Source organism: Mesoplodon densirostris, chromosome 5 (assembly GCF_025265405.1).
Source record: "Mesoplodon densirostris isolate mMesDen1 chromosome 5, mMesDen1 primary haplotype, whole genome shotgun sequence".
Lineage (NCBI taxonomy): Eukaryota > Metazoa > Chordata > Mammalia > Artiodactyla > Ziphiidae > Mesoplodon > Mesoplodon densirostris.
Window position 1 is genome coordinate 48,349,663 of NC_082665.1, and position 26,384 is coordinate 48,376,046.

General features: G+C 37.2%; 1 protein-coding gene across 2 annotated transcripts in view; it reads left to right on the forward strand.

Annotated features, from left to right (window-relative positions):
• The window catches only part of TBC1D23 (TBC1 domain family member 23), a 65,445-nt gene that overhangs the window by 12,544 nt on the left and 26,517 nt on the right, over positions 1-26,384 (forward strand). For both annotated transcript variants that reach the window (XM_060098680.1, XM_060098681.1), the window contains exons 2-7: positions 14,470-14,581; positions 16,117-16,222; positions 17,270-17,474; positions 22,476-22,599; positions 26,086-26,210; positions 26,310-26,356. In XM_060098680.1, the coding sequence (XP_059954663.1) occupies positions 14,470-14,581; positions 16,117-16,222; positions 17,270-17,474; positions 22,476-22,599; positions 26,086-26,210; positions 26,310-26,356 (719 nt within the window). The remainder of the gene's footprint in view (positions 1-14,469; positions 14,582-16,116; positions 16,223-17,269; positions 17,475-22,475; positions 22,600-26,085; positions 26,211-26,309; positions 26,357-26,384) is intronic.

Here is a 26,384-nt window from a genome sequence, read left to right on the forward strand (position 1 = left end):
ACCACATTTTGTTTATCCATTCATACATCAATGAATATTTGGGTTGTTTCCACTTTTTTTGGCTGTTGTGAATAATACTGCTTTGAACATGGATGTACAAATACCTGTTTGAATCCTTGCTTTCAGTTCTTTTGGGTATATACCCTGAAGTGGAATTGCTAGGTAATATGCCAATTCTGTGTTTAACTTTTAAAAAACTGCCAAACTTTTCCACAGTTGGCTGTACCATTTTTCATTTCCACTAGCTAGCAATGCACAAGAATTCTGATTTCTCCATATTTTTGCCCCCCCCCTTTTGATACTAGCCATCCTAATGGATGTGTTGTATAGTATCTCATTGTGGTTTATGTACAAGTTTTTGTGTGGTGTATGTATTGTATTCTCTCCTGTGTATGTATACCTAGGAGTAGAATTGCTGTGTCATATTGCAACTTTAACATTTTGAGGATCTGTCAAACCAATTTCAAAAATAGCTGAACCATTTTACATTCCTACCAGCAATGTATGAAGGTTCCAGTTTCTCTTATGACTTTTTGGTATTAGCCATCCTTGTGAGTGTGAAGTGGCATCTCCTTGTGGGTTTTCTTTTTTCTCATTGTGGTTTTGATTTGAGTTTCCCTAATGGCTAATGATGATATGTGTCTTTTTATGTACTTATTGGCTATTTGTGTATCTTTTTTTTTTTTTTTTAAAGAAACGAGTAGTTTTTATTTATTCATTCTTTCATTCACTTAGGCTGTGTTGGGTCTTTGTTGCTGCACGCGGGCTTTCTCTAGTTGCAGCGAGCAGGGGCTACTCTTCGTTACCGTGCCCGGGCTTCTCATTGCAGTGGCTTCTCTTGTTGCGGAGCATGGGCTCTAGGCACAAGGGCTTCAGTAGTTGTGGCTCGTGGGCTCCAGAGCGCAGGCTTAGTAGTTGTGGTGCAGGGGCTTAGTTGCTCCGTGGCATGTGGGATCTTCCCGGACCAGGGATTGAACCCGTGTCCCCTGCATTGGCAGGCGGATTCTTAACCACTGCACCACCAGGGAAGTCCCTGTGTGTGTGTATCTTTTTTTTGGAGAAAGGAGAGTCGTCAGATGCCTTGGAAAGGTCAAATTAAGGTAAAGATTTGATTATTGGGAAGGAGCATAGGGAGAGTGGTCCCTCTGGATTTGTGGGTGTCAGAGAAGGAGGAGGAATGATTGGGTGCGTAAGAGGAGGAGTTGAGTGGAAGATGAGGGAGAAGTGGTGCTATACGTTGTCAAGAGTACTTTCAGAAAGCTTTGCTGGGAAAGGAACAACCAAGAGTTTGGTTACCTACGTGAAAGGAAAGTTTGGAGGAGTTTTTGTGGTTGTCATTATTGATGTTGTTTCTAATAGCAATACTTGAGTATATGGCTCAGAGGAAAGAGCCAGTGGAGAAAGAGAAGTAGAAGATAGGAGAGAGGGGGATAGTTGGTGGCACATGGCTCTAGAGGAGTTGGGGTGGGGCGGGGTGGGGGAGGGAGGGATGAGGGAGATAAGACCCAGGTGAAGTTATCAGTCTTGGACTAGAGAAAGGACACCTAGACATCTGTGCATATTGGGAAGAATGAAATGATGTCTGAGATAATAAGTTACTTATGTTTGGTTTTGGAGAGTGGCTGAGATCAAAGGGAAGAGAAGCCTGCTGTCCTATATTTTCTCTTTGGAGTCAGAAGTAATGTCACTTGAGGTAAAGTGGCTGGGTAGGGAGTCTGAAGAAAGTGGTAAAATAGAAGATTTTCAGGTAGCATTGATGCCTAGAAGAAATAAATGGTGGTGAATCTATGATAGCATCATGAAGTTGTCTTAATTTCTTTTCCCATGAAGTCCTCAGTGAGCAGAGTATGGGAACAAAGAAGGCAGAACTGGTTAGATTATCCCAGTGTTAGGAGTTTGCAGCTTTCTGAATGTGGCAGGAAGACAAAGGAGTGAATTTCAGGGTGTTAAGAATGTGTTTGAAGTCTTAGGCGATGGAACTAATACTGAGGACATAAAGTGAAGCCACATGAAAGTTCTTATAGCAAATCTGTGCCACCCTTCCACCCTCTACTTTTAACTCCTTACACAGGAAGCATGGGGAGGACATCCCTTCTCCAAAATTAATTTTCTTCCATGCTCAAAACTAGAAACAAATATTTTTACATCTTTTAACTTCCTTCCAAGTTTATCATATATTTAAACTTTTAGAAAAGTTTGTTGTCAGTATGGGTTGCACTTGTTTATTTTATTTTATTTTATTTTATTTATTTATTTTTTTGCGGTACACGGGCCTCTCACTGTTGTGGCCTCTCCCGTTGCGGAGCACAGGCTCCGGACGCACAGGCTCAGCGGCCATGGCTCACGGGCCCAGCCGCTCCATGGCATGTGGGATCTTCCCAGACCGGGGCACGAACCCGTGTCCCCTGCATCAGCAGGCGAACTCTCAACCACTGCGCCACCAGGGAAGCCCTTGTTTATTTTTTTTACACTTCAGTATTCAGTATGAGAGAACTAAAATAAATTAATATATGTATGTTACATATGCCACATTGTTTTCTTCTTACTGATTGTTTTCTTCTTACTGATTATGTGAAATAGTCTTAAGTAGTAGATACTTAATACTTTAAGCAAGGACATGTATGTTTGAGGTGAGAATTATTATTTTTTTCTCCTTGCAAATATTTGTGCATTTTCGAGGATACAGATAATAATCCCCCCTAAAACAAAACAAAACAAAACAAATTAAAATTCCCCTGTAAGTAAACCACTAGAAATAAACTTCTTTTATATCCTTCCCCATGTGTATGGGAAAGACTGGGTGGGGAGTGGGCATAATGTACTTTTTCTTTTAAACATGTATGCTTGGATGTTAATTTAATTTAATTTAATTTTTTTTAGTTATTTCTGAGATATACATTTTAAAGTAATAACTAGAATTATGACTTATAACATTATACCTTCTACTCCGCCATCTTGGTTCCTCCCTGGATGTTAATTTTAAAACTCTTTTTTTCTTAACTTAATACATGTCCTTAATATCATAAACATTTTCCATGTTATTAATTGTTTTTTAGCATTTTAAACTGTTGCTTAGTATTCCATCTGCTGATTTAAATCAATTCCTCATTTTAGGACAGTTTACATTGTGTGTAGTTTTTCATAGTTAAAATAAGCACTGCTTTGAACGTGCCTGTAGCTGACTCACTTTACTCATTCTTTTTTTTTTTTTTTTTTTTGTGGTGCGCGGGCCTCTCACTGTTGTGGCCTCTCCTGTTGCGGAGCACAGGCTCCAGACGCGCAGGCTCAGCGGCCATGGCTCACGGGCCCAGCCGCTCCGCGGCATGTGGGATCTTCCCGGACCGGGACATGAACCCGTGTCCCCTGCATTGGCAGGCGGACTCTCAACCACTGCGCCACCAGGGAAGCCCTACTCATTCTTAATTATTGCTTGGTGAAAGATATATATGTTAGAAAGGAATCCATAAATGTTATTTAAATTATTCAAAAAGTACATACAAATATAATATGTATTATAAGTATACTCAAGCTGTACTGACTGATGCTATGTGAGAAGTGAAAGTTTCCTTCCTATTTCATTTCTCTGAAGTACCCACCTTTCACGATTTTGTTTTTTGTTCAAATGGATACTATCATAATTCTAAATAATATTTGATGCCTGCATTACTTAACTTTTAACATGAAAGAATATTGATTATTGAATAATTCTTGAGGGAATTTGTGCTAAGGATAAGTGGGTAAAGATTAACACAAGGAAAATTTAGAAAGTACATAAATACCAAGCAGTAGGGGGACAGCCAAATCAATTACTCAGCCATTAAAAATCTTATTTTTAAAGAGCATTGAATGGCTCAGAGAAATGTGTACGATATTTTTGAAAAATGTAAATAAGTGAATCCTGCAGAGCATAAAATTATATATTCAATATAAGGACTTACCTGGTAGTCCAGCGGGTAAGACTCCAAACTCCCAATGCAGGGGGCTCGGGTTCGATCCCTGGTCGGGGAACTAGATCCCTCACACATGCTGCAACTAAGAAGTCAGCATGCCACAACTAAAGCTCCTGCATGCCACAACTAAGACCTGGTGCAGCCATAATAGATAAATAAATATTTTTAAAAATACGCTTATTAAAAATATACATATATTCAGTATAACAGTTTTTATGTGTATATATGTTTTTGTACACACACATACACTTACATACATACATATATATGAAGAACTGAAAAGTTATTTATGGAATGTTAATCTTATGGTAATAGAGTTGTGGTTGTTTTTTTTTTTTTACTTGGAGTATGGTTGATTTACAATGTTTTGTTAGTTTCAGGTGTACAGCAAAGTGAACCAGTTATGCACATGCATATATCCACTCATTTTTAGATTCTTTTCCCATATAGGCCATTACAGAGTATTGAGTGGAGTTCCCTGGGCTATACAGTAGGTCCTTTTTAGTTATCTATTTTATATGTAGTAGTGTGTATATGTCAATCCCAATCTCCCAATTTATCCCTCCCCCCCGACTTGTGGTTGGTTTTTAAATTTTTTTATACATTGACCAAATTCTCTAAAATGACTTTTAAAAATGGAATAATATCATTAAAATAAAGTAATATAAAGATAGTGTATTGATTTTTGTTTGACTGTTTTACCGAAAAAGGCCACAATAGAACATGTAAGTGCCATATAGACCAGTTAGCTGTTCAGAATTAGAAAAAGCCATTTTAGAGCCACATACTTCCCTCCAAGCCTTACTCCTTCACTCATAAATACTGGTCACAAGGAGTGCCGTTCCTATGAAAATGACTGAACAAAAATCTCACCAAGATAGTAAAGAAAGCAGAAAATTTATCCTCAGAAGCATTTTCACATTTTAAAGAGAGAAGCAGTATTGTAATGCATTTATTTACTTGGTTTAACTTAAACTTAAAAATAAATTATTTGACTATGTGATCCCTAAATTATTTTGAAATTCCATGTAAAGAAATCCCATAGTAACATGCTATCCCAAGTTCTTTATTCATAATAACACCATTAACTTTATAATGATGAAATATATTTGTAAGAATCTTAAGGTCCCTTACATATTTTTAGTTATCTTTTTTTGTAATATAATTTAAATACATGAAAATGCACCAATTTTAAGGGTACAGTTTGATGAGTTTTACCCAGCGTGTACAATCATGTAGCCAGCACTGCACTTCCATCACCCCAAAAAGTTCCCTGTACTGCTTCATAGTCAGTCCGCTTTTCCTACCCCCGGCCCTGGAAACCACTAATCTGTTTCTATCCCTATAGTTCAGCCTTTTGTAAAATTTCAGTTAAATGGAACCATTCAGTATATACTAGTCTTTTGTTCTAGCTTTTTTCACTAAAAACATAATGCTTTTGAGATTCATCCATGTTGTTACATATAGTTTTTGCCTTTGAAATTCTGAGTAGTATTCCATTTTATACTACAATTTGTTTTTCCAATGATCAGTGTGATGGGCATATGTATTTTTCCATTTGGGGGCTGTTATAAACAAAGTTGCTATGAATATTCATATATAAGTCTTTGTGTGAATATATGCTTTTGTTTTTCTTAGGTAAATATCTAGAAGTGAATGGCTGGGTTGAATGGAAAAAATTATGTTTAACTTTATAAGAAACTGCCGAACTGGATACCAAGTTCAGTTCCATTTTTCATGCCCACCAACTACGTATGAGAGTTGCAGTTTTGCCCTACAATAAATAACATTTGGTACTGTTAGTCTTTCAGTTTTTCTGGTGGGAATGTAGTGCTATCTCATCATGGGTTTGATTTTTATTTTACTTTCCTAATGACTAATGATGTTGAGCTTCTTTTCGTGTACTTATTTGCCATTCATATGTCTTCTTTTGTGAAGTGTCTGTTCAAATTACTTGCCCATTTTTTGTTAATCAGGCTTTTGTCTTACTATTAATGTTACTGAAAGTGGAAGTGTGGCTGCTCCCTGCTCTGAAGCCAATAAAGAGGCATGGTGGAAAGGAAAGTTTGTTTCATTCTGGGGGCCAGCAGAAGGGGGGTGGGGGGTGGACTCCTGCCCATAAGCCAACTCCCACCCACTGACAGTCAGTGGGCAAGAGCTTTTATAGGTGAAAAGAGGGGACTACATGCAGAAACAGCATAGTCAGCTCTGACAGTCACCTTGAAATTGGACATGTGGTGGTCTGATCAGCGTCACCTTGTTTGTTTTAAGTACAGTTAATCTTCAGTTCCAGGGTCAGTTTGTTCCCATTTCTTTGAGGCCAGCTCTCAGAATTGTGGCAGCTTATGTCGTGGCTGCAATCTGGTCGTCAAGTAGTTAACTTCTTCCACCTGGTGGGGGTTTTTAGTATCTATAAGACAGCTCACAGGTTATGGCTCGGAATACTATCTGTAGCCCTTAAAGAGGAGCTAAAGGTCCTTGACTATGCTTAATGACTAAACTATTATTATTTAGTTTGTTGGACTGTTTTCCTTTGTTTCTGCATTTTCTCACTTCTCTGATTAACCTTATTCTTTGGCTGAAGTTTTTCCACACACAAAAGGCTGGCTGAGGACATGGGGGCAAGGACCATAAGGTCCTGCTCCGTTTCATTAAGTTGTAAGCATTTGGTGTATTTTTTGGACACGTCCTTTATCAGAAATTTTATATTTTTTTTCTCTCAATCTGTGGCATGCCCTTTCCTTGTTTTTCTTTTCAAGAGAAGTTTCTAATTTTAATGAAATCTAATTCATCCGTTTTTCCTTTTATGGATCATCCTTTTGGTACATATCTAAGAACTCCTTTGTAACCAAGGTTACAAAGATTTTCTCCTATGTTTTTCTTTCTAAAAGTTTTATAGTGTTGTTCTTGCTTTCAGATCTAAGACCTGCACCGTGCCTGCCTCTTGTCTGTGCTAATTTGAGATCCTTTCTCACTCTTCCCATTTGGTTCTTTACTTCCTTTTCTGTCTGTTTCTGGCTTTGCACACCTTCTGATCAGAATATATCCTGTTGCCTTTTCTGGGGACTCTGAGTTCCAGTCCTGTCCCATTTCTTCCTGGAGGTCAAAATACATTGGAAATCCCCTTTGATTTTGTTACGATAAGAAAAAGTCAATTTTTATTTTTCAATTTTTTAAAATGAATTATTTGTTTTCTAATGCTGGTCCTGCCTTTTAAAAAAATTTTATTATTTTAAAAAGTTTTTGGCTGCATTGGGTCTTCGTTGCTGCACACGGGCTTTCTCTAGTTGCGGTGTGCGGGCTTCTCACTGCAGTGGCTTCTCTTGTTGTGGAGCACAGGCTCTAGGCACGCGGGCTCAGTAGTTGTGACACACGGGCTCCAGAGCGCAGGCTCAGCAGTTGTGGTGCATGGGCTTAGTTGCTCTGCGGCACGTAGGATCTTCCTGGACCAGGGATTGAACCTGTGTACCCTGCATTGGCAGGCAGATTCTTAACCACTGCACCACCAGGGAAGTCCCAAAAAGTCAGTTTTTAAAAGTCAGCTATTGGATTCTCTTTGGTTTTCTATATAAATGATTTTAGTTAGAAATAATAATTATATATTTCATTTCACTTATTCTACTTATATTTGTTTGTCTTACTGCATTGGTCAGGTATCTGGTAATAACGTTGGTAAGTAGAAGCAACGCAGGCATTCTTGTCTTGTTCCCAATCTTAACAGGAATGCGTTTCAAGTTTTGTTTTTTCCATTAAAAATGACATCTGTGGGCTTCCCTGGTGGCGCAGCGGTTGAGAGTCCGCCTGCCGATGCAGGGGACATGGGTTCGTGCCCCGGTCCGGGAGGATCCCACATGCCGTAGAGTGGCTGGGCCCGTGAGCCATGGCCGCTGAGCCTGCGTGTCCGGAGCCTGTGCTCCGCAATGGGAGAGGCCACAACAGTGAGAGGCCTGCGTACCGCAAAAAAAAAAAAAAAAAAAAAAAAAAAAAAATGACATCTGCAATAGGTTTTTAGGAGAAAGCCTTTAAAAAGCTAAAAAAATTCCCTATTTCAAGTTTGCTAAGAGTTGATTCCATCTGGAGAAGAAAAAAACTTAACTTTATTAAATGCTTTTTCTTTATCATTGATCACCCAATCTCTCATTCTTTGCCATTAATGTGGTAAATTACAGTGAAAGATTTTTTTAAACACTGAAACTTCCTTTCACTTTTATGATTAATTCAACTTAGTTACAATGTACTATTTTTTAATACGTTGCTAGATTTGAATTATTTGTGTTTTTCAATGTCGTAAGTCAAGTTGGCCAATATTTTTAACCTGTTTTTTGTTTTCAAAATTAAACTTAATGGCTTGGCTTTTTTCTTTGTTCTATAAGAAGTTTTATGAACAAGGATTTTCTGTTCCTTGAGAATTAAATAGAACTTGCTTGTCAAAAAAAAAAAGTCAGCTATTGTTCAGTAATAATAACAACAGTAATAGTATTCGTGGCTTCTATTTATTTATTTATTTGTTTGTTTTATTTATTTATTTATTTTTTCGGTATGCAGGCCTCTCACTGTTGTGGCCTCTCCCGTTGTGGAGCATAGGCTCCAGACGCGCAGGCTCAGTGGCCATGGCTCACGGGCCTAGCCGCTCCGCGGCATGTGGGATCTTCCCGGAACGGGACACGAACCCGTGTCCCCTGCATCGGCAGGCAGACTCTCAACCACTGCGCCACCAGGGAAGCCCGTGGCTTCTATTTATTGAAGAATTATTATGTGCCAAATATTGCACTGAATGCTTTGTGTTCAGAAATTTGTTTAAATGTTAACTGATCTAAGATAGGCACTGTTTCTAAATATGTTACTTGCTTAAGATTACATGGCTATTGAGTTGGGCCAATATTGGATCTCAGATCTGACTCTAAAGCCTGGATTCATGAACTTTTAAAAAAGATTTATTTATTTTATTTTTGGCTGCATCAGGTCTTAGTTGCGGCATGTGGGCTCTTTGTTGTGGTGTGCAGGCTTCTCTGTAGTTGTGGCGTGCAGGTTTTCTCTCTCTAGTTGTGGCGCGCAGGCTCCAGGGTGCGTGGGCTCTGTAGTTGTGGTGCATGGGCTTAGTTGCCCTGCATCATGTGAGATCTTAGTTCCTTGACCAGGGATTGAACCCGCGTCCCCTGTGTTGCAAGGCGGATTCTTTACCACTGGACCACCAGGGAAGTCCCATGAACTTTTATGATATATTGAATATAGCTGAATTTTTAAAATTATGGTAGGATACATAAAACTTATCATTTTGACCATTTAAGTATACAGTTCAGTAGTGTTAACTATATTCCCATTGTTGTGCAACTAATCTCCAGAACTCTTCTCATCTTGTAAAACTGAAACTCTATACCCATTAAACATAAAATCCTCATTCCCCCACTGCCTCCAGTCCCCAGCAACCGCCATTCTGCTTTCTGTCTCTATGAATTTGACTATTCTAGGTGTTCATATAAGTGGAATTGTACATCATTTGTCTTTTTGTGACTGGCTTATTTCATTTTGTATAATGTCCTCAAGATTCATCCATGTTGTAGCACGTGTCAGAATATCCTTTTCTAAGGCTGTATAATATTCCATTGTGTGTGTGTGTATATTTATGTATACATGCATACATACATACATGCATATGTATACACACACACACCCTATTTTGTTTATTCATCCATCAAAGGGTATTTAAGTTGCATCCACCTTTGGCTATTATGAATAATGCTGTTATGAACATGAGTGTACAGATACCTGTTTAAGTTTCTGCTTTCACTTCTCTTGGGTATATATCCAGAAGTGGAATTGCTGGAGCATATGGTAGTTCTATTTTTAAATTTTTTTGAGGAATAGCCATACTGTTTTCCAAAGGGGCTACACCATTTTACATTCCCACCAACAGTGCATGGAGTTGCAGTTTCTCCACATCCTCACCAACATTTATTTTGGGTTATTTTCTCATTCTTTTTTAAAATAATAGCCATCCTAATGGGTGTGAAGTTTTAATAGACTTGATTTTTAAATTCTTCCAGACTTTCTTGGGAAGAATGAATAATTAGTAAGTATTATGTATGCATCATACACTTAACCAATTGAATTATTGATACGAATGTTCAAAATTATGAGACAGTCATGGATTTCCCTGGTGGTGCCCTGGTTAAGAATCTGCCTGCCAATGCTAATGCAGGGGACACGGGTTCGATCCCTGGTCCTGGAAGATCCCACATGCCGCGGAGCAACTAAGCCTGTGTGCTGCTGGTATTGAAGGCCGTGTGCTCTAGGGTCCGTGCTCGGCAACAAAAAAAGCCACTGCAATGAGAAGCCTGCGCACCGCAACAAAGAGTAGCCTCCACTCACCACAACTAGAGAAAGCTCACACACAGCAACGAAGACCCAATGCAGCCAAAAATAAATTTAAAAAAATAAAATTAAAAACAAAAAAGAGACAGTCATAATAGCCACAAAGTTGAAACAAATCAAATGTCCATTAAGTGATAAATGGATAAAATATAGTACATTCAATGAAATATTTTTTGGCAATAAATAGCATGTGCTGATACATGCTACAACATTGAAAACGTTATGCTAAGTGAGAGAAACCAGACATAAAGACCATGTATATATGGTTTTATGTATAAAGTGTCCAGAATAGATAAATGTATAGAGACAGAGAGTAAATCAGTGGTTGCCAGGCTCTGAGAGGTGGGTATAGGGGAATTCAGAATGGCTGATGAGGAATATGGATTTTAAGTGCAGAAAGATATGTAAAAAAATTTTAGGCAATGGACTCTCTTGTTTTCATCTCCTATTTGGAGTGTGTACAATTAAACTTTGCAAACATTTTGAAATTGTAGGGAAGAGAAGTGTTTAGAACATGATTAGGAAGAAAACAGAATTTAGAAAAAAGTGTAATATATAGTTAGTTTTTTCCAGTGGCAGATTTTCCGTAACTTTTTAAGTTTTAGGAACACAACGTATAGTATGATCTAGTTGCTTTTAAAAATTAAAACTTTAAATATGATTCAATGTACAGCTTATTTGGAAAATAATTACAAAATTTCAAATTGAATTTATTAATTCTAGAAGCATTTAGAAATGAATGCTTAATTTGGTAGTGTTTGAAAATTCATGTCCCCTCACCCCCTTAACTTGCGTTGTGCAAATGCTTCAGTGTGCTAGAAGTTACTCATCATTTGGTTGAGGAAGAAAAATCTAATTCAGTTGCTAACTTAAATATAATCATTAAAATAATTTCATATAAATTTAGTCACATTGTTTGCCTTGCTGTGATTAGCAGATCAGGTTACAGTGCTTAGATTAGGTGATTTTGCCACAGAACATCAGATATGGAGAAATTCCATTAGGATTTATTTAAGTTTTGAAAATATGTCATTGATAGATCATTGACAGAAACCTATACTATTTTTTAAAATTAATTTATTTGTTTTTATTTTTGGCTGTGTTGTGTCTTTGTTGCTGTGCATGGGCTTTCTCTAGTTGAGGCAAGTGGGAGCTACTCCTCGTTGTGGTGGGTGGGCTTCTCATTGTCGTGGCTCCTCTTGTTGTAGAGTATGAGCTCTAGAGTGCAGGCTCAGCAGCTGCTGTGCGCGGGCCCGCCCAGCTGCTCTGCTGCATGTGGGATTCTCCCAGGCCAGGGATCGAACCCGTGTCCCCTGCATTGGCAGGTGGATTCTTAACCACTGCGCCACCAGGGAAGCGCTATACTGTTATACAAACAAATGTTATAGTTTCAAGGTACAGAGTCAGGAAGAGATGCCTTTCTGCTTCTTGCCAACCGTAAAACTTTGGATTTGTTTTGCCTTAAATCTTTGAGCAAAGAAGACAATTACTTATTTTTCACATTTACTAGGATAAATGGACAAGGCCTGTACTTTTCTGTTTTTAAGACCTGTCTGAATATCCAGTACATTTCTATCAACTTTATCTTGTAAGGATAGTAAGAAGCCACCATAATCAAAGAAGACTTAAAAAATCGCAACCCACCCAGTCATACTCCACCAGACATGCGTTTTTCTTTTGGATATTAGGTATTGCTTGTTCAAAAGTAAAAAGAAATTTGCTTTCCGGGAAGGAAAGTTCTGTCTGAGAGCTAAATGCCATAGAGTTCCTATCTCTTGATAGGAAATTGACTCTTTTATGAATTAACTTCACTGTTTTCAGCTCTTTTACTACTTTTACATGCACATTTGTAACGTTGAAGCTCTGATAACTAAACCTTTGAACACCTTGTTCAGAAGATAACATTACTTTTACTTGTTTAGTTTGTGAAAAGTACCTTTGACTACTTAAGGTGCAGCATTTTCTGGTCTCTTGCTCGTGGTTGTGTTCCTGGAAACCACTTTTTTGGTTCCCTGGGGGCAGCATCAAATAATCCAATAGCAGCTGTATCAACAGAGATGTGCTTGTATATTATTATCATTATTATCAAGTACACTGAGGATTGGACATTTTGCTCCAAAGTACTGACTTTGTTGTCTGGAATAGTAAGGGATTTGGCAAAGTTCAAAAAGAAACCAAAGATTTTACACTGAAAAAAGGAAAAATTCTAGGGACTTCCGTGGTGGTCCAGTGGCTAAGACTCCGTGCTTCCAGTGCAGGGAGCCAGGGTTCAGTCCCTGGTCAGGGAACTAGAACCCACATGCCGCAACTAAAGATCCCGCCTGCCACAACTAAAGATTCTGCATGCGGCAACTGAAAGATCCCGCATGCTGCAACGAAGATCCCACGTGCCGCAACTAAGATCTGACACAGCCAAATAAATAAATAAATATTTAAAAAAAAGAAAAATGGGAAAATTCTAGTTCTTCATTAATTTGGTAAAAAGAATTTTATCTCATTAAATGGTGTTTTCAGTTTATTTACACATTTAATCATTTAAAAGTATGGTATTTATTAAGAAAGATTCCATTACATTTTCCTTGTGTAATGATTACAATCCTTTGAATTCTAACAGGCTGTGATGTACATTTTGGCCAAATAGAATAGATAAATCCCAGTCTTTATCAACTATAGACCTTAATTAACTGTCTCAACAGTAGACATGACGTTTCTTTCACTTTCTCGTCCAACACTTTGGTGACCATATAGCAAAAGAACGAAATGTTTCTTATGTGGTTACTAGTTAGATTCTTAAACGTATGAGTTTGTAGTAGCTTTGTTAAGAAATCTTTCAAATTTGATCACTGCTTTTCTGTTGAATATGAGCCCAAGTGATTACATTTTCGTTGAATTCCTTTCCCTTAAGGGGGCAACACTTTGGGAAATTTATACAGTTAAACTAATATTCTTGGAATCCTATGAGTAGAGGAAGGGATTTACATTATCTTATTGAGAGAATGTAATGGGAGTAATTTATTTTCCTCAAAAACCACAAAAATGACAAAATCCTGGTTTTCTGATCCTAGTGGGACACTCTGCCTTTTAGCCTGCTCCAAAGAATTTTAGAAATTGGCTAAGCTAGGGATTTTTATTTGTACAGATTTCTTATGTATTGTATACTAAAATTGTAAACAATGACTGGAAGCTTAGCTTTTGAGAATTCTGAGGGAATTAGCTATTTTAAGTAGTTATTTCCTGGCTAAAAAACAATTCATACCTTTGTGAAAGTTTTTTTTTAAGTATTATTTTAACCATATACAAATGAAAATAAAATTTATTTCATACTTACTTTTCTCCTTAAACATAGTAGACTAAACATAACTGCTTGATGATTTACTTGATAATTTACTTGATGATGTGGTATTATTTTGCTTTAATATATAATAAATACAGTGATGCTGTTAGAGTTTTTTTTAGTTCCTCTAACAGTTATTGAATATTCACTGTAAGACAGGTATTGTTCTAGGCATGAGATCTGTGTAGTTTTGTACTAGTATTCCCATACCTTGAAGTCTTGGCCCAATTTTATGGTTTCTCCTTCTTGCCAGTATCTGGCATAATGTTAAGAGCATAAATTCTGGTACCAGACTGTTAAAATTTGAATCCTAGTTGTACTGCTTACTAGTTGTATGACTATAAGCTATACAACACCCCTTTGCCTCAGTTTTTATGTCTGTAAGCTAGGGCCAGTGATATAACCTGTTTCATAGGGTTATTGCAAGAATTTAAAGGCATGTGAAATGTTTGAACGGTGCTTGGCACAAAGTTAGTGCTATAGAAAGTTATTAGTCATTATCACTACTATGAACATTACTATTACTACGACTTCTCAATGCTGTTTGCCCTGTTTCCTGATTTTAAATTTCTTTAATCTTAGCAAACAGATAACTAAGCTTGCTAGAACTAAGTGTAAAATAATAAATTGTATGAAAGCTGAGATTTCCTTTCAAGAAAACAAAATGTGGTGTATGCCTTGGCATTACATTTTGGCTGCCAAGAACCTTTCTTTCTTAGACATAACCTTTAATAGGTCATACTTATAAATGAGTACTGAGGAAGGAAAAACAAGAAATAAAATTTATCTTAATAAATGGGACTTGTTTTTCAGGGAAAAAGATCTTGAAGAAGCTTTGGAAGCAGGAGGTTGTGATCTTGAAACTTTGAGAAATATAATTCAAGGGAGACCACTGCCTGCTGATCTGAGGGCTAAAGTTTGGAAGGTAACTAGAAACTGAAACAAATAAAATGTAATGACTTAAGAATAATATTTTAGAATTTTTATTTTCAGTTGTCTTATTTGCAGAAGCACATGCCACACTTAGAAAATTTATCAAACAGAGCAGCTTGCTAAAATGTGTGTTTCTGTAGTGTTTGGTATATTTAATAATTCAGGTTTTGAAAGGCAGTGCTTTCTTTTGTAGCCATTAGAAATGATGTTTATGAAGATTGTTCAGTGAAATGGGAAAATGCAACCAATGAGTAAAATAAGATATATAATTACAGATATGGAATGATCTCAGCTATGTTTTTAAAAAAAAAAAGGTAGGGAGAAGAAACAGGTCTCTGGGTGTTAGAATTACAGGAGATTTTCCTTTGCTTTATTTTCTGCTTCAGCTGTTCTCTAGTACATGTGTATTATCATTTTTAAATTTTAAATTAAGATTTTTTTATGATGAAAAAAGAAGTAGTTCCCTTTGTTAAAACGTGTAAGCAAAGGATAAGATATAAAACCATCTGTTATTTACCACTTATAGGTAAAACACATAATAATGCCTTGGTGACACATCTTATTTTTTCCACTCTGCACATATATATGTAACAGAAATGGAATTACAACTGTATATAGCTTTCTGAATGTTTTGTTATAGAAATTTAAAACACATACAAAAGTAGAGAGACTTGTTAGTGAACCCCCATTTACCCATCACTTAACTTTAACTGTTACCAACATTTGGCCAGTCTTGTTTGATTAGTATTCTATCCTTTCCTCCCCACCCCGCCCACTGGATTATTTTAAAGCAGATCCTTGGTAGCACACTCAAATATTTTAGTATGAGTGTCTAAAAGATAAAGACTTTTAAAATAACCATAACACTATTAAATTGAAAAGAATAGTAATTCCTTAATGTGTCCTCACATGGCTGAAGGGACAAGGGAGCTAACTGGGGTTTCTTTTACAAGGGGGCTAGGGCTTCCCTGGTGGCGCAGTGGTTGAGAGTCTGCCTGCCGATGCAGGGGACACGGGTTCATGCCCCAGTCTGGGAAGATCCCACATGCCGCAGAGCAGCTGGGCCTGCGCGTCCGGAGCCTGTGCTCCACAACGGGAGAGGCCACAACAGTGAGAGGCCCACGTACCGCAAAAAAAAAAAAAAAGGTTATAAGGGGGCTAATCCCATTCATGAGTGCTCCACCCTCATGTCCTAATCACCTCTCAGAGGCTCTGCCTGTAATTACCAAAACATCGGGGATTAGGTTTCAACAAAATGAATTTGGGTGAGGGGACACAAACATTCAGTCTATAGCGTTAATGATGTTTGCTTGAAATAAATTTACGTATATAATTATGTAAATATTTTGTGTAATTCATTTTATTCACTGGATTAACATGAAGTAGTAAAATTTGATATAGATACATTACTTTGTAATCTTTGAAGTGTGCATTATTCCTAAATTCAGGCCTCCATTATTATAGCATATTTTCCGAGAATGAGAAATAACATATGAAGCTATTTGCTTTTTTAAATCTTTCTTCCAGATTGCTCTAAATGTTGCAGGAAAAGGAGATAGTTTGGCATCCTGGGATGGTATTTTAGACCTGCCAGAACAGAACACTATTCACAAAGATTGTCTGGAGTTTATTGGTAAGTTTAATAATTGTTTTCAAACAGTGAAAAAATTTTCAAATAATAATTTTTGGATGGAGGAGTTGCTCTTTAGTAGAATTAACTTGTTATAATTTGGGATATGTTGAATTTGTAAAGGGCTAATAAATAGCTTTAGAACTTCTCTTTTGAAATTCTTATGAAATAATGTCTAATATTTTAAGAGAGTCTGATTTTTAGTGTTTCTTTTGCATTATGTTTGATTAAACATTAACATAGTTATGTTTAATTCTTCAAGTACCTTTACAGTTTTGTGGCAGTTTTAAAATTGGTTTTTGGATAATTGAAGATCTGTATGATTGTATACAGTCCTCAGATTTAAGGGGGCTGTGTTCCAAAAGTTTATCTGTAAGTTGTAAGTCACGATCTGCTATAGAAAAAGTATTGTAAATCATGGGTGAATAGGTTTCCAATCACCCCACAAGGTCTTTTGAAGATTAAATTAATTTGGTTTATATTTTTCTTTTTTAATTCATCTATAGTCCATTGGTCTTTTTGTTTCTCTCTCTGTCACATTTTAGTTAAATTATTGGCTAAATAGGCTTTATGTGCTAACCTCAACAGAAACATTATTGCTGATGTGGGCAAAGGAAAGGGAATTTGTGGTGGAGAATGAATCACTTTCCATCCCCTTGACAAAGCTGTAGTGGCAGCTGCCCATTTTGGGGCAGATGATAATCCGTTATTTGGAAAACACTTTTTTGCTTTCCAGGAATGCAGGTTATGCCTACCTTTCCTGCTTCAGATTATCCATTCTTGTATATATCTATATGTTATATAGATATATATAAGATATATATATCTATAACATATATATAGGTCAAGTGTTATTAAGTTAGTAAATACTGAATAGCTAGTGAATATGAATAAGTATAAGGAAAAATGTACTTTTATGTAGTTCTATTTTGCCCTTGACATACTCTAAATATAGTAAGATAGTATTGTATGTTTGTAACCCAGTATTTTGTCCAATAACTGAGCATCTAACAGGCCCTTGGTAACTTTATTTTGACACTTATTTTCTAGACCAGCTTTCAGTGCCTGAAGAGAAGGCAGCAGAATTACTTCTGGATATTGAATCTGTAATTACCTTTTATTGTAAATCACGTAACATTAAATATAGCACATCCCTTAGCTGGATACATCTACTCAAACCATTGGTGCATCTTCAACTGCCACGCAGCGATTTATACAACTGCTTTTATGCTGTCATGAATAAGTACATTCCCAGGTAAAATATGATTTAGTTATTACACTTTTAAAAATGAATAAAGGTCTAGTTTGTTTTGAACTAAAGTTGTTAGATTTATTTTGATGGTAAAGTAAAAGGTTCAAATAATTTTTAAGGTTGTTTGAATCATAATTGTTATTTGACTTTATTTTTGTGGTTATAAACATTTTTTAAAGGATTCTTTAGTTAGGAATTTATGCAATGGAATATTACTTAGCCATAAAAAGGAACGAAATTGGGTCATTTGTAGAGACGTGGATGGACCTAGAGTTTGTCATACAGAGTGAAGTAAGTCAGAAAGAGAAAAACAAATATCGTATATTAATGTATATATGTGGAATCTAGAAAAATGGTACAGATGAACCTATTTGCAGGGCAGGAATAGAGATGCAGATGTAGAGAACCGGGGGGTAAGGGGGAGTGGGATGAATTGGGAGATTTAGATTGACATATATACACTAACGTGTAAAATAGGTAGCTAGTGGGAACCTGCTATATAGCACAGGGAGCTCAGCTCAGTGCTTTTAGATTGACATATATACATTAACTTGTAAAATAGATAGCTAGTGGGAACCGGCTGTATAGCACAGGGAGCTCAGCTTGGTGCTCTGTGATGACCTAGGTGGGTGGGATGGGGGTGGGGTGAGAGGGAGGTCCAAGAGGGAGGGGGTATATGTTTACATATAGCTGATTCACTTCGTCATACAGCAGAAGCTAACACAGCATTGTAAAGCAATTATACTCCAATTTAAAAAAAAGTAATTTATGCTTCTAGGGTTTATATATGCAGTATAACTCTTCATAGTTTTTTAATTTCTTTACTTATAAAACAGTAACATTATAGTGTCTAAGTAAAAAGTAAAATTTTTGGAGTGCTGCTACTTTAAATGAGGTGCTGGGGTTACAGCTTGGAATATAGTCCTAGAAATACAGGTGTTGAACAAGTAATTAGAACTGCACTGAGTGTCAGGAAGGTGAAATATAGAGTGCTATGGGAATGTATAATGGGGTGACGTAACTTTCCCTGGAGGTCAGGGAGGTCGCCTCTGGGAACGTGACACTTAAGTTGAGTCTAGACAGATGTGTAGGTCGTTGTGGGAGGCAGGGGAAAGGAGGTGGGTAGTAGCAGGTGTGGCACTTACGAGGCCAGAAAGAATTCTTGTAGTTCTCAGTGCTCTGGATCAGGTAGTCAGGATTTTAGAGCCAAAAGGAACTTTTGACATAATCTAGACCAGTGGTTTGGCTGCACAGTGAACCTTTGATGCACATTGGAATCATTGGGGGGAGTTCTTAAAAATTCTGATGCCTGTTTACATACCTGACTAAGTAAATCACATCTCTGAGGAGGACATCGGTGCACTGATGTTTGTTTAGGTTTAGAGCTTCTCGGTTGATTGCAGTGTGCAGCTATTCTGGAGCTTGATAGTTAAATGACTACCATTTTTTTCTGCTTTTCTGCACGATAACACACTATGTTAGGTGTAGGTCCTTTGTGTATTTTCTCATTTAAACAGTGACCACTGTAAGGTATGTATCTGATTTACAGCTGCAGAAACTGAGGCAAAGAAAGACATTAAATGACTTATTCAGGATTACACTTCTGCTGTATGACTGTGTCAGGATTTGAACCCCTGTGCTTTAAATAATAAGGTTCTCCACCCTCGTTGCTTATTAGAATCAACTGAAGAACTTTTTTTTCTTTTTCTTTTATAGCTTAAAGTATCATTCACATATTACAAAATTCATTCTTTTAGTATGTACAATTCAGTGGTTTTTAGTATGCTCACAGAGTTGTGCAACCATAGCCATAATCATTTTTAGAATGTTTGTCACCCCCAAAAGAAACCCCAATACTCATTAGCAGTCAACTCTCCATTTTCCCCTAACACTCTCAGCCCTAGGCAACCACTTATCTTTCTCTATGGATTTGCCTATTCTGGAGATTTTATATAAATGGAATCATATAATATGTGGTCTTTTGTGACTACCTTCTTTCACTTAGTATAGTGTTTTAAGGATTCATCCACATTATGGCATATATCATTACTTACTTTTTTTTTTTTTTTTTTTTTTCGGTACGTGGGCCTCTCAGTCTTGTGGCCTCTCCTGTTGCAGAGCACAGGCTCTGGACGTGCAGGCTCAGCAGCCATGGCTCACGGGCCCAGCCGCTCGGTGGCATGTGGGATCCTCTTGGACCGGGGCACGAACCCGTGTCCCCTGTATCGGCAGGCGGACTCTCAACCACTGCGCCACCAGGGAAGCCCTACTTACTTCTTTTTATTGCCAAGTAATATCTCATTGTATGCACAATATAAATAAAATACCACATTTTATTTACTCATGCAACAGTTGCTGGACATTTGGATTGTTTTCACTTTTTAGCTATTATGAATAATGCATTTGTGAACATTTGTGTACAAGTTTTTATGTGGACATGTATTTCATTTCTTTTGGGTATATACCTAGGAGTGGAAATGTTGAATCATATGGTAAATCTGTGTTTAACCTTTTGAGGAATTGCTAGATTTTTCTACAATAACTGCAACATTTTATATTCCCACCAGCAGTGAATGAAGATCCCAGTTTCTATGCATCCTTGTCAACATTTTTTAAAAAATTATAGCCAGACTGAGTGTGAAGTGGTATCTCATTATTTTTTTATTTGCATTTCCCTGACAGCTAATGATTTTCTGCATTTTTTCATGTGCTAAGTGACAATTTGTATATCTTCTTTGGAGAAAATAAATGTCTGTTCAGCCAAAGAACTTTTAAAACATACTGGTTCTTGAAGTTTCAAATATAAATAGACTGTGTAGAGCCATGTAGGGTTTTTTTGTTTTTGTTTTAACTCCCAGGTGATTCTAGTGTACTCCAGAGTGGAGAACCTCTGTGCTACCTGGAAGCGATAGTGCTTCATGTTAGGAAAACAGACCCAGAGATGCCAGAATACAGGGCTAAGGTCATGGTAAAGCTGAGACTGGAATTCATATTTGGGAGTCATTCTGTTATACTAAGTCTCTCAACTGCTTATATTTTACCACCTCTCAGTGTAACAGAGCTAGTAATAGCAAGGGACATGATATTCCAGCTTTTTCTCTACAGAATGTTGGCGGTGATAGTTACTAAGAGAGGGATCGGGGTTTACATTGAGCTGTGTAACATACCGTCTTGTCAGGTTCCTCCAGTTACTGTTTCCATGAGTTCCACATGTAACACAGTACTCCAGCCAGGGTCAGTGTTAATACCCCTGCATAGGGCCCAGCCCCACAAAATGTTGCTAGAACAACTCCACTATAATATATCTTCTTATTACAGATTCAGATATAACATGGGTAGAATTCTATCAAGCACAGTGCTTTGCAGTGGAGAGTAACTTTGTAATACACAGCTATTAAATGAATAGATGCTGTTGCAATGGCTGACTCTCTGAGATGTTCCACTTTTTCTGATGCAAACTAGGCAATTGTCCTTACAGTGTATGTCCCTACTCTGCTTACAACCTGTGTTTATGTGTTTTGTTTTAGCAGTCTGTTGCCTTGCATATGTAGAGTGGGGAAAGTATTCAGACTAAGGAGGAGGTAATCTTGCCAATATGAATCCACTTCTGTCTTTGGGCATCTGAATTACCAATTTAGGGCTATTTCTACAAAACTTCCCTGTTATCTGCAGTATTAGAAAATGGTAGATAGAGGGTCATACCAAATCCTGGCATTGACCTTAGAGCTTAGTTTTGTAGAAATTATTTTTCATTATTCCCATTGGAATAGCATTTTGAAACATTCTTTATCAATGCTTTTATGTTAAAACTGACATTCATTTCATTAACTTTTTTGCATGAAGCCTTTTACCTTGTTTCAGTGGGTTTTTTTTCTTTGGCCATGCCCTGCAGCATGCAGGATCCTAGTTCCCCGACCAGGGATCAAACCCCCACCCCCTGCAGTGGAAGCGTGGAGTTCCAACCACTAGACTGCCAGGGAAGTCCTTCCGTTTTTTTATAATTTGCTTTTTTTAGACTGTATATCTACCAAAATACCACTTGTTGAAATATTAAATTACATATGTGGAAGGGTAGTATGCATAATGGTTTAATGCCCAGTTTCTGTGTACAAGTCTTAGCTCCATCACTTATTAGCTACATGACCTTGGGTGGACTGCTTGACCGCAGCTAAGCCTCATTTTTCTCATCTGTAAAGTGAAGATGATAATAGTATCTTTCATAGTTGCCTGTAAAGATAAAATGAGGTAACTTTGTAAAGTGTCTATTGTAGTGTCTGGCACATGGTATTTCCTCAATAAATACTGACTTTTATTATGATGGCCTGTGCTTTGAGCTGTTTAAATTTTTTTAAATTTTTAATGATTTATGAGACATAGGGGAACAAGGTAAGAAGTAGTACAGTTACTCAATAAGGTCAGTGTTTGGCACCTCCCAGGATTCACTCTGAGCACCTGATACCCAGGCCACTTCAACAGCTTCTAAGGCTCTTGGGTCCGCTATTTTGGAATGTTCATCTGTGGCCATTTCAGACTTGTACCTTTGCTGAAGGATTTCTAATTGAGTACATTAACTGTGGAGCTAACCTGAAGCCTTTCTAGGAGTTTCTTCTTATTTGGCAGGGAAGAAGGGAGCTGGACTTCCTCAGGACTCTCCAGATATCCTTTTGGGATCCAAAACTTATCAAAATAACCTAAGTGGTCCCACTGTTTTCATTGGTCCTTGTAGTTCTTTCTCCTGAGTGCTGCCTGGGTTCACCTGGAAAGATTCTGCCTAGAGTTGGCTGTAGACCTGTTGTTTCTACAGACTTTCTTTCAGGTCAGGTATATTAGGTGTTAGCAAGAGAGGTCTGCCCGGTTGTATCAGGCAGGCTTGCTGTTGTCAGTGCTGTGGTGTTCAGATGTTCTGGGGTAGGGAGGGAAGGTGGGTATTGCAGGAGGATTGGTTACTGACATGATCATTTCTGACCTATTAATGCAAGAAACTTTGCTTCTTTTGTTTTTTAGGGATTGTTCCCTGAAGGGGAGACCATTTCATCTTTTCCGATTACTCATCCAGTACCATGAGCCAGAGCTTTGTTCTTTTCTTGATACAAAGAAAATTACTCCAGACTCCTATGCACTCAACTGGGTAATAAAGTGAAAGTAGGAGCACTTAATGAAAAATAGCTTTCTATAAAACTATAGTTAGATGTTTTTTTTCCCCCAAGGAAGAGAAAGAAAAGCACTAAATTATAGACTCTTACTATTTAAACCAAAGGAGTAAAATTATTGGCATTTCAAAAATGATTTTTTTTGCTCTTCACTTACATTAGTTTAAATTATTTAATATGAAGTTTAGCCTTTTGCTGTTTTACAAATACATGTAAATATGTGTGATATATTTACTTATGTATAGTATATATGTAATATATATAAATATATATGTATCAGTTCACTTTAAAACTGTGATTAAATTGTTGATAGTATGTATAAGAATTGATATCCAATGACAAGGAAAATAACAAGATTATCAAGTGATTAATATAAAAGAATATAAAGTACATCTCAGGGACTTTCCTTGTGGCACAGTGGTTAAGAATCCGCCTGCCAATGCAGGGGACATGGTTTCGAGCCCTGGGCTGGGAAGATCCCACAGGCCACGGAGCAACTAAGCCCGTGTGCCACAACCACTGAGCCTGCGCCCTACAGCCCGCGAGGCACAACTGCTGATCCCACACACCACAACTACTGAAACCCGCGTGCCCTAGAGCCCGTGCTCTGCAACAAAAGAAACCACCTCAATGAGAAGGCCGCGCACTGCAACAAAGAGTAGCCCCTGCTCGCTGCAACTAGGAAAACTCCGCTCACAGCAATGAAGACCCAACACAGCCAAAAAAAAAAATTAATAAATTAAAAAAAATTTAATAAAAGTACATCTCAGTACTCTGTCATTCTATATTTGTCTTTTTATTTTTTTAAATTTTATTTATTTTTGGCTGCGTTGGGTCTTCATTGCTGCGCGTGGGCTTTCTCTAGTTGCGGTGAGCGGGGGCTACTCTTCGTTGCGGTGCGCGGGCTTCTCATTGTGCTGGCTTCTCTTATTGTAGAGCACTGGCTCTAGGCGCGTGGGCTTCAGTAGTTGCGGTGCGTGGGCTCAGTAGTTGTGGCGCACGGGCTTAGTTGCTCCGCAGCATGTGGGATCTTCCCGGACCATGGCTCAAACCCGTGTCCCCTGCATTGGCAGGTGGATTCTTAACCACTGCGTCACCAGGGAATCCCTATATTTGTATTTTGAAATGGGAAGTTTTGTTATTCTAGGTCAGTGGTTCTTAAACCTTTTGGTCTCAGGACCTCTTACACTCAACATTTATTGAGCCACAATTTATGTGGATTATGTTGGTTAGAAATTAAGAAATTTTAACCATTTATTAATTCATTTAGAAGTAGTGATAAATCCAATACATGTTAACATAAATAGCCTATTTTTAAATGAAAATTAACTATTTTCCAAAAAGAAAATCAGAATAGTGACATTTTTTAATATTTTTGAAAATCTCAATATTTGGTTAGAGCACAGGCAGGTACATTCTCATATCTACTTCTCTATTTAATCTGTGATGATACCATATTTCATGTAGCCTTTGGAAAATTCTGTTGTCCATTTGTGAGAAAATGAATATGAAAAAGGCAAAATCTAAGTAGTATTATGAAAATAGCTTTGACATCACAAATACCGTGTAAATACTCTTGGGGACTTCCAAGGCTCCTCAGACCATACTCTGAGAACTGCTCTTCTAGGGTAACTTGAAGATCTTTCTAAAACAGTGATTGGGTTCTAGAAGAATATACGTATATTCAAAATTTTTAATGTATTCCTTGATCATGTCTTACGTAGCTTTTCTTCAGGAAGGATTCCATTTCTGCCACTTATTAACCGTGTGATTTAATACACTTAGCCTCTGAGCTTCGATTTCTTCATCTGTAAAATGGAACTAATAAATAGTACCTATCTCAGAAGGTGATGAGATGAGTAATGAGGAAATGGTGACTAGAGAGTCGCAACTGGTTTCAGCTCTGGCATACTAAATCTCATACTGTAGCAGCCTATTCTTTCATTCCCTCTCGGCTGCAGTCTTCTCACTTTGAGTAAAAATAATAAAATTGTAGTTTCTCTGAGATTCATATGTTGCTATTAAATCTACTTATTTGTGTTGAAGTAAGAAACTGTCTTTTAAGCATTCTGATATGTTAATAGAGATCTCTCTTGTCACGTCATGCCTGGGAAATGCCATTTCTGTGACCAGAACTCTGAAGTAGTACTCAGTGCTGCTAACAGATTTTAACTGAGCACTGAAACTACCAGGTTCACTTTGTCAATGCCCCAAGTAGTTCATTCTTGCTACTAGTATCATGTCTATGGAATGGAGTCTTTTTTTTTTTTTCTTCAATCATGAGATGAAACAAAACGAATTCCTAAAATTTGAGAACTCATAACCGTGAATGATGCAGTGGTAGCTTTAGTTTAGCTAACTGAATTTAATGATGACCGTATCTTGCTATTCTGTTTGTATTTGCAGCTTCTGTATTTGTAATAGTAATTTTTTAACAGTTATAGAAAACATTAGAAGCATTATGTACTTTAAAAGCTTTGCGGTCAACTGTAATAGCAGTTACATCAGCTGTGGAGTGTCCAGCTTTTTCTAGCCCAAACATCACCATTTACTAGCTCTGTGATGTTAGGAAGGTTATTTAATAGATGTCTGTTTTCTTACCTATAATATGGGAGGAAAATGTCTATTTTGAAGGACTGTTGTGAGAATATTTAGAATAAGAGATATTTAATAAAAGGTAAGTGGCAGTAATTTAGTACCTGGCACAAAATATTCACTAAATGTACGTGTTCTCATTAGCTCCCTTTAGCCATTAAGAATGTTTGAAATTTAACTTCTAGATGGAATTGTTTCTGTATCTAATAAAAATGGAATAATCTAAAAATATCACTGAATTTATGCAATTTAAAACACAGTTGGGCTCTAGAGGAACTTACACATTAACAGTTCTTTTATTTGAAGTAGAAAACCATAGAGCTCCTGAAATGTTTTGAGGGACATGAATGTTGTCTCATCTGTTTCAAATGATGTACAAAGTAAGATTGGGGAACAATTTGTCTTTAAATTGTCCTTACAATTTCATTTGGTGCTCTTAACTCAAATTACCATGCTTGATCCTTACAATTACCTTGCAAGTTAAGTACTATAATAGTTACCCTTACAGAGCTCGTGAGTAATTATGCTAGTGGCAGATATGTGCTAGTTACTGTATATATCCTAGTTTAGTTGTCTTTCTCTTTACCACAACAGTGGTAGAGGATGGGTAGTAGTATTCCTTTTTTTTTTTTTTTTTTTTAAAAAAACACACAGAAGTAGAAATGGAAGCTCTGGAGGTTAAGTGACATACCCTAAGTCATACAGCTAGTAAGTGGCTTCATTGTACCTTTACCTACAGTAAAGTTAAGGTACAAGTTAAATATCAGGTACAGACAGTTTGATATAATGTTACACATTTGCCTGAATACTTTTAAAAGAACAAGTCATTGCCAGTGGTTTATATCTCTCATTTCATTTCCTGATTACAGCTTGGAAGTCTTTTTTCCTGTTACTGTTCCATTGAAGTCACTCAGGCAATATGGGATGGATATCTACAACAAGCAGATCCATTTTTTATTTATTTCTTAATGTTAATAATCCTTGTTAATGCAAAGTAAGTATCAAGTTGGCTAGTTGGCTAGATTTTTTCCTCTCTGTTCTCAGGGTGCTCTGTTAATATTTAACTCAAATTCATTTGATTCTGTTTTTACAGAGAAGTCATTTTAGCACAGGAGTCTAACAGCAAAGAAGAAGTTATCAGTAAGTATTATTTAATGTGGAGAAAACA